Source organism: Ruditapes philippinarum, unplaced genomic scaffold (assembly GCF_026571515.1).
Source record: "Ruditapes philippinarum isolate M1 unplaced genomic scaffold, ASM2657151v2 ctg466_1_1_1_1, whole genome shotgun sequence".
NCBI lineage: Eukaryota > Metazoa > Mollusca > Bivalvia > Venerida > Veneridae > Ruditapes > Ruditapes philippinarum.
The window spans coordinates 185,971-195,139 of NW_026858741.1; the positions used below are offsets into that span (position 1 = coordinate 185,971).

At 34.7% G+C, this 9,169-nt stretch overlaps 2 protein-coding genes across 2 annotated transcripts; both read right to left on the minus strand.

The window, feature by feature from the left end:
* Window positions 1–82: 82 nt before the first annotated feature.
* Window positions 83–5,114, minus strand: LOC132754101 (slit homolog 3 protein-like). The gene is made up of 3 exons (XM_060744699.1): window positions 4,793–5,114; window positions 3,590–4,391; window positions 83–538 (listed from the first exon to the last, which is right to left on the minus strand). Exons 2-3 carry the CDS (start codon window positions 4,358–4,360, stop codon window positions 83–85), a joined length of 1,227 nt encoding a protein of 408 aa, XP_060600682.1. The 5' UTR covers window positions 4,361–4,391; window positions 4,793–5,114.
* Window positions 5,115–5,213: 99 nt separating this feature from the next.
* LOC132754100 (slit homolog 3 protein-like) lies at window positions 5,214–8,779 on the minus strand. Its single transcript, XM_060744698.1, has 3 exons — window positions 8,627–8,779; window positions 7,072–7,867; window positions 5,214–6,523 (listed from the first exon to the last, which is right to left on the minus strand). The coding sequence occupies exons 2-3, from the start codon at window positions 7,855–7,857 to the stop codon at window positions 6,071–6,073; spliced, it is 1,239 nt and encodes a 412-aa protein (XP_060600681.1). The 5' UTR covers window positions 7,858–7,867; window positions 8,627–8,779; the 3' UTR covers window positions 5,214–6,070.
* Window positions 8,780–9,169: the final 390 nt, after the last annotated feature.

Below are 9,169 nucleotides of genomic sequence, written 5' to 3' on the forward strand. Positions count from 1 at the left end.
AAATTTTTGACTGAAGCTTGTTCTGTTGCAGAATATATTGTATGTATACAAAAATTTTCTACAGTTATGCAACCATGTCTTTTCACGATGGGCAGACAAAGTCACTTGGCTTAAGAACATCCCACGCTTTTCCCGCCAAATTTTCTGGTCCAGCACACACAATCAAATGTGTGTCCTGAATGACGTAGGGCGCTTTATCAACTTTCTCGCGTAGCCAACGTAGATGACAGTCACAATACCACGGATTAGAATCTATATATAGCTGGGAGAGTTTCGGAATATATTTGACATCCAGCACTTCTGGTCGCAGTGTAGACATTTTATTACCTTGCAACCAAAGTTCTGATAAAGATGTAAAATGATAGAGGGCGCCAATGTCAAGCCTACTGATACTGTTAGAGTACATGTAGCACGTCTGTAGGTTTGTTAGACCAGCAAATGTATTGTTTGTAATAGCAGACGACAATTTATCCATGTTCATATCCAAAATTTTCAACTTTGATAACCCAAAAAATGCATTGTCTTCAATGGTAGTAACCTGAAAAAATAATTTACATGACTGTTAGCACCAAGTTCTGTGCATGCTTTATGTTTTAATTTGGCAATTATTTCTATATAATTTGAGGTTTCAGCCAGTGTTAATTATATAATGTTAACCACAGAATAAATAATGTCACTAATAATAATTCTTTTAAAATATATCATTGGACAATCAAGACCTAGAGGTGATAAAGCAGTAATGAATTAGACATTTTAATGTAAAAAACTTCAGAGGCTGGACTTGAAAGTGATTATACTTTGTCACAAGTAAAGAGCCAGACTTTCCTGGCAGTCTGACCAGGTTCTATACTGGTGTTGGCTCATTTTTTAGGTCGACTATTCGATAAGAATAAGTAGAGCTATTGCAGTCACCCGAGCGTCGGCGTAACCACTTATGTTAAAGCTTTTGTAATAGTTTAAATATTTTCAAAGTCCATTGACATATGGCTTTGCACACTTGTTCACCATCATTACCCCAACCTGTAGACAGGAGGAGGTAACTCTATCAAGCATTTTGACAGAATTATGCCCCTTTTTCGACTTAGAATTTAGGTTAAAGTTTTTGTAATAGTTTAAATATTTTCAAAGTCCATTGACATATGGCTTTAAAACTTTGCACACTTATTCACCATCATGACCCCAACATGTAGACAGGAGGAGGTAACTCTATCAAGCATTTTGACATAATTATACCCTTTTTTCGGCTTAGAATTTACGTTAAAGTTTTTGTAATACCTCAAATATTTTCAAAATTCATTGACATAAGGCTTTGATACATGTTGAAATTTTATACTCTTCTTTGAGAGCATAATAGGACTCCCTCCAAGGCCTATAACTGTTATATGGATTTAAAGAAAAATTTTGCCTTTTTCTTTACTTAGATAATTTTACCTTTTAATCAAGGCTTTTTAGCTCACCTGAGCTTGCTCAGGGTGAGCTTTTAGGATCGGTGAATGTCCGTCGTCCGTCCGGCCGTCCACAATTACTTGTGAACACTCTAGCGGTCGCATTTTTGCCTCAATCATCATCAAACTTGGTCAGGATGCTTATCTAGTTGAAAGCTCGGATGAGTTCGAACATGGGTCATCTCGGATGAAAAACTAGGTCACAAGAGCTAAAAATAGAAAAACCTTGTGAACACTCTAGAGGTCACATTTTTGACCCAATCATCATAAAACTTGGTCAGGATGTTTGTCTAGGTGATAGCTTGGATGAGTTCGAACATGGGTCATCTCGGATGAAAAAGTAGGTCACAGGAGCTATAAATAGAAAAACCTTGTGAACACTCTAGTGGTCACATTTTTGAACCAATCATCATCAAACTTGGTCAGAATGCTTGTCTAGTCAATTGCTTGGATGAGTTCGAACATGGGTCATCTCTGATGAAAAACTAGGTCACAGGAGCTAAAAATAGAAAAACCTTGTGAACACTCTAGTGGTCACATTTTTGACCCAATCATCATCAAACTTTGTCAGGATGCTTGTTTAGATAATAGCTCGGATGAGTTCGAATATGGGTCATCTCGATGAAAAACTAGGTCACCGGAGCTATAAATAGAAAAACTTTGTGAACACTCTAGTGGTCACATTTTTGCATCAATCATCATCAAACTTGGTCAGGATGCTTATCTAGTTGATAGCTTGGATGAGTTCGAACATGGGTCATCTCGGATGAAAAAGTAGGTCACCAGAGCTAAAAATAGAAAAACCTTGTTAACACTTTAGCGGTCACATTTTTGCATCAATCATCATCAAACTTGATCAAGATGCTTGTCTAGGTGATAGCTCGGATGAGTTCGAACATGGGTCATCTCGGATGAAAAACTAGGTCACAGGAGCTAAAAATAGAAAAACCTTGTTAACACTCTAGTGGTCACAATTTTGACTCAATTGTCATCAAACTTGGTCAGGAAACTTGTCTAGGTCATTGCTGGGAATAAATCGAACATGGGACATTTCGGATGAAAAACTAGGTCACAGGAGCTAAAAATAGAAAAAATCTTGTTAACACTCTAGTGGCTACTGTTGTGATCCAAATATTCTGTTAATTGGTCTGAAAGTTTGTTTTGATGATTTCTAAGTCAAGATCGAACATGGGTCATCTTGGATGAAAAACTAGGTCACACCGCCCAAATATGGAAAAAACCTTGTTAACATTCTAGTGGTCACATTTTCGACTCAATTATCATCAAACTTGGTCAGGATGTTTGTCTAGGTAATTGCTTGGATGAGTTCGAAATCGCATGTGAAACTAGGTCACCGGAGCTAAAAATAGAAAAATCTTGTTAACACTCTAGTTGCTACTGTTTTGATCCAAGTATCCTGGAAATTGGTCTGAAAGTTTTTTTTGATGATTTCTAGGTCAAGTTTGAATATGTGTCACCTGGGTAAAAAACTAGGTCGCACTGCTCAAATATGGATAATCCTTGTTAACACTGTAGTGGTCACATTTTTGACTCACCTGTCATGAGACTTGGTCAGAATGCTTGTCTAGGTAATTGTTTGGATGAGTTTGATAATTCAGGTGAGCGATCTAGGGCCATCATGGCCCTCTTGTTTTACTATCAAGCACTAAGAATAGTCGAGCCTTGCTGTCCTACCAACAGCTCTTGTTGTATTTTAATAGGGGCATGCCTCCATTTATGCTAATGTTCATGAACATATTGAAAATGGATAGAAAGTATAATATTGTGAAGTGAACAAAAAAAGTTATTTACACATTGAAAATGGCCCTTACAATCCATGTAAATGACCAAAAAGAGGTCAAAATATACAAAAAACAACAACCCTTACTGCAGTCACACAGTAGAAATATGGTGACAAGTATTGCAAAATCAGTCATTAATTGCACACAACATAAATTTTTACTTGAATCTTTTACTTTACTTAAATCTAAGAACATTTTTCATATGTTTGATTTTCTTGAAATATTTTGGCATGCAGCTTTAAAATTTGAATGGACTATTCCAATTCAAAGCTTAGCAAATCCATTACACGAATTCAGGTGGTTCAGGGTTAAGAGGAATTAAATAAGTTGATAAAAACATACCTGACCTTCCCAAAATGACAGTGTCTGGAGGTTTGGTAAATCTACAAATGAATACGCTGGTATTGTTATTATTTTATTACCAACATAATCCAAATATTGAAGTGAGCATGGGAGATATTTAAACATGTGCTGTAGTAAATTGAACCGGACTGATAATAATTGTAAATTTGTTGACCCATTGAAAGTTCCTGGTGGAATGCTTTCATCTGTTAAGTTATTAAAAGGTATATACAGCGTCTGTAAAAATAAAAGTGGATCAAATGCCCCTTTTTCGATTGCAACCATATTGTTGTTTGAGAGATCTACATATTGTAGGTTAGTGTAGTTAAGAAAACTATCTGATTTAAGTATTTGTACATTATTGTTGAAAAACCAAAGCTTGCTAATGTTAGCTGGTAGTGATTTTGGAATACTCTTGTATAAGTTAAATGACAGGTCAATCGTTACTAATTTGGTTAAATCTAAAGCCCGGCTTTCTATGCTGCTTTCATCCAGCCTGTTTGATGATAGATCTAATTCTTGTAAGTATTTAAGTCCTTTCAGGTCGTCCAAAGCAATGCGCTCGATGTTATTTTCGGAAAGGTCCAACAGCTGAGTATCTGGAGGAATACCGGAGGGTACGGCATTTATACCCGTTCTATTGCAATACACTGATTGGAGGCCTTCAAAGTGTAGGCATCTACACGAAGATGGGCATGCCGGTCCCCGATATGCTGCTTCAGCTGTTATCAACACCATAAACAAAATTACAAGATGGTATAACTGTGCCATAATTGTATAGGTATCATTCCAGTATTGCAACCTTGTAAAGGAAAAAAAGAATTTGTAAAGGTCTTTTAAAGGTCTACGTTAGGTATATAATATTTCGAAGTTTGAAATAAGGATTTAATTACTTTGTGTTAGCAACTTCATGGTCATAGTTCAATTAATGGAATAGCTTGTAAAAAAAAACATGGAAACTATCCAATATATGGTCCATTTTAAATAAGATTTTTTTAGAAGGTTCATAAAAGTTTATTTTCAACTTAAATATAACAGAAAAGTACAAATGTAATAGGTCCTTGATTTCAATATCTAAATTTCATGATTGAATAATTAACATATTTTTGAACTTTGAAAAACACAAATTTAATCTATTACCATTTAAATTTTAAAAAAAAGTAAAAAGCTTTTCAAAATTGAAAAAAAAGCACACACACAAACCTTGCAAATTGCTCTCAGAAATCTGAGTGTTATACAACATCAAATCCACAATAGTAAACAGAAAATATACCAAATACTGATATATGAATATTTGAGGTTATCTTAGTGATAACAATTAGCCAGTTTTCTTGACCTTGGTTATCAGGTTTAGATAAAACATCACTGATGTCTGAAATGGTTATACATTTTATACATGAGCTGCGTCATGACAAAACCAACGTAATGCGTTTGAGACCAGCATGGATCCAGACCAGCCTGCGCATCCGCCCAGTCTGATCAGGATCCATGCTGTTCGCTATCACTCTCTACTTGTTATAGGGTTTGTAAGCGAACAGCATGGATCCTGATCAGACTGCGCGGATGCGCAGGCTGGTCTGGATCCATGTTGGTCGCAAACGCATTATGTTGGTTTTGTCGAGACGCGGCGTATATGTTATTAGTTAAATTTTTTGTTTAGACCAGGTTATATGGCCCAGTATAAATGATTGTGAAATTATATAACCAAACCTAGGGAAGGGTTATATTAAAAATAATCTTTAATAAACAGCCATATAACCTATCAAAAGTATCTTTTAATGAATTCATGATAAAGCACAATAAAAATTATTGCTTTTCTTAATTAAAATAGAAATTAATTCATAAATTTGCATCACCTGTGTGTATTATGAGGTAATATAATAGGTAATATAATCATCATGGCTGTCAAATAAATTGACCTTACGAATGTACAGTATCATAATTATAGTGTGTGTGCCTGCGTGCGCTTGTGTGTGTGTGTGTATGTGCATTTGGGTAACTATATGACTTTTGAAGACCAACTTAAACAAAGCACTTCCACTATTCCTATATAAGCTGCAGTGATAATACAATGCAACCTGTGCCTCTCTCTGCAGAGAGGCACTCTGTAAAGCAAAACTGTTCTTCCAACAGTTAGATTTCAGTAAAAGTTAAACCTCAATATCAAATCAATCAATCAAAACATTTGCCTTCCCAATGGTCTTTGAAGAGGGTTTTCCATATTTCAGTTTAATTTTCTCCCTTCAGAGCGATGATGTGATATGATATTTATTTTGACACTTCTATATTTTTTAACACATTTTATTCTTTTTTGCAATTGGAGATAATCATTATTATACATACAATAGCATATATTCATCACCTTAATGCAGTAACAGGTTAACTCCTTATACAATTTAATGGGAGTTAACCTATTACTGCACTAAGGTGACAATATGAGGAAAATATCTTTTACAATACATGTCATGAACTTGACATTTTCTATGGACAAACAAAATCACTAGGTTGAAGCACATCCCATGCTTTTCCCGCCACTTTTGCTGGTCCAGCACACGTGATCAAATGTGGATCTTGAATTACGTACGAGGCGTTATTGACTTTCTCACGTAGCCAGCGCAGATGACAGTCACAATACCACGGATTGGTATCTATATATAGTTCCGAGAGCTTCGGAATATATTTGACATCTAGAACTTCCGGTTCAAGAACGGTCAACTGATTTGCCTGAAGCCACATTGATGATAAAGATTTGAATGAACGAAATGCTCCAGGTTCTATTTTGCTGATGTTATTTGAGTCCAGATAAAGTGTTTGTAGTCCTGTCAAACCATTAAAAGTGTCTTTAGTTAAGACAGAGGAAATCTTGTTTTGCATAAAGTCCAAAAGAGTAAGTTTGTGCAAGCCGTAAAAAGCATTGTCTTGTAGTGTGGTCATCTGAAACAATCAAAGTGAATAGATTATTTTAATTATTATATTTTATTATAGTGTCATCTATACACAGTAGAAACCGCCTCCGTGGTCGAGGGGTTACAGTCGATGACTTCTAATCCAGTTACCTCTCTGGCGTGGGTTCGATCCCCGGGAGATGCTTTGGTAGTTTAGCGCGGAGGAAGGTTGTCTAGTACTGGTGTAACTCTCCAGGAACGATGGTTAGGAAACTACCCGCCTATATGACTGAAATACTTTTGAAAAAGGCGTAAAAATGAAACAAACAAACAAACAAAATACACAGTAGAAAGACCAAAAATACTTTGAAAGACCTTGTAGCAGTCAGTATTGTGTCTGAAATCATTTTAGTTTGATATTTTAAAGTTGAAGTATGATCTTAAACTTTTAAAAGGTACAGCTTAAAAAAATTATATTTGTAATATTTAAATGTTAATTAATAAATACATGTATGACTTTTACTTATTTTTTTCTTCAAAGAAAAAAGAATATATATTTTCAGCCTTTAGAATTTAATCTATATAAGTCCTGCTAACCTGTCCTTGCCACGCCTCGAATGAGGTAAGGTTTGGTGTTGTTTGCAGTGAGTAAGCTGGTAGCTCGGTGATATGATTTCCAACATAATCTACGTACTGAACCGACGCAGGTAAATCTGGTATGACGTGTTCGAAGTTATTGAACCTCATTTCCAACTGGGTAAGATTCAGATTTTTGGAGAGCAGTCCACGAGGGATGCTGTCATCTGTTAGCTTGTTGAATCGTATAGAAAGTTCTTGAAGAGCTACGGCAGGGGTAAAAGTGCCTGCCTCGATTTTATTCAGTTTATTGAAATCTATAAGCAAAGACTGAAGGTTAGGATATCCATTAAAACTGTCGGCTTTCAGCACTTTGATTTGATTATCATTCATCATCAAAGAAGTCATCTTCTTTGGAAGAGATTTTGGTATTGTTGTGTAGGCATTAAGGGCTAAATCGATATCTGTAAGATTAGGTAATTCAAGAGAACCAAATTCTATGCTATCCTCATGATACCCCATGTTATTCAAAACAATGTATTGTAAATTTGGTAGATTGTTGATTGCACCAACTTTGATGTAAGGGATGGGATTGGCTGACAAATCGAGAAGTTGCGTATTTTCCGGAATTCCTTGAGGTACGGAAGTTATCCCTGTATTATTGCAATATGCAGATTGAACACCCAGGAATTCATAGCAACGGCACGGAGATGGACAGGGATCTCTTTTGTAGGCTGCATTTACTGAGTACAGAATGGATGTTAATAATATTAACCTGAGCATCATCATCCTATAGCAGAAAGCCATTCTGAATTACCTGAAAAAAAAGTTAATAATGTAGAATTTGAAACTTCATTAAATGTTATTACAAATGAAATATTTGATTTATACAGAATTTATTTTAGTGCGATTGTGTAGGAAGCTATAAGCTTTTAGACACACTTTCGAATCCGTTCCTGGAACCAACCAGTAAAGAAGCAATGAGTGTAAAGTTTCTTGAATGAATGGCCCATGACGGGGTTTGAACCAATGAGGCTAGCAATCATTAGATTACTAGTCCAACGCATTAACCCCTCGTCCATGCCGCCACTTCAATGAAATATTTGTAGCTTAATAGGTAACAGCAGATGTCATAAATAAGGTAGAATGTGGATGTAAAATAAGAACACGGAACATTTATCATAGAGTTTTGCAACTAAATTGAAATCTGTTCAAGTAACAAGAATAAATTAATTTCATTTATAATACAGCATGAATGTATTTCTTTTCTTCTTTATTTGATAAGTCATCACTATATTACTGGTGTTGTTGTTTATGCATGGTTATTATTTCATTTTAATCGTCAAAAATAAATACTTAATGCTATATGAAAAGGTATTGCAAGACATTACTGAAAATAATTTATTTTAGTTAGATTGTGTAGCTAAGTATCACACTCTTGAACTGTTTTAGATAAATCAATTAATAAGATTTCAAATACAGATGCAAAAGTGTAAAATTTTGAAAACTAAAAAAGAAACACAATAGAATTGTTACTTTTATAAATGAGATTTTATACATAAATAAAATGACTTACTTGAACTATATATTAAGCAGTTGTCCACACTAAGGTCAGGGTTAAATGCATCTTTGTTTTCAAGATTAAAAATCAGATGATATCACACTGATAATGTTTGTACACACAATGTGATAACATAGGTTTTGATTGACAATATAATACTTAATATACTTATAATACTGCACATGTGTAACTTTATTTTCAATTGGATAATCATAATGTAAATAATTAAGATATAATATTGGTCTCACTAGTGTTTATCAGTTATTAAACACAGGTTTGAAGTTTTGATGTGTAGGAATTGATCATGAAGGGTGTAGGGCTAGAAGTTTGATTATTTTAGCTTACAACTAATAATACTGGGCCATGTAGGCTGGTCAAAATCTTTAGAGTTTATCATGTACAATTATTTTTTTCTCTCATAAAGGTTCAAATCACATACCATTTTCTTATATAACCTATGTTGTTCCTAAAACTAACATTATAATATTGCATATATGTTATGTTTCCATTGGATTAACCAAAGGTTTATATAAACTATATACACGATTGGTGTAGAGC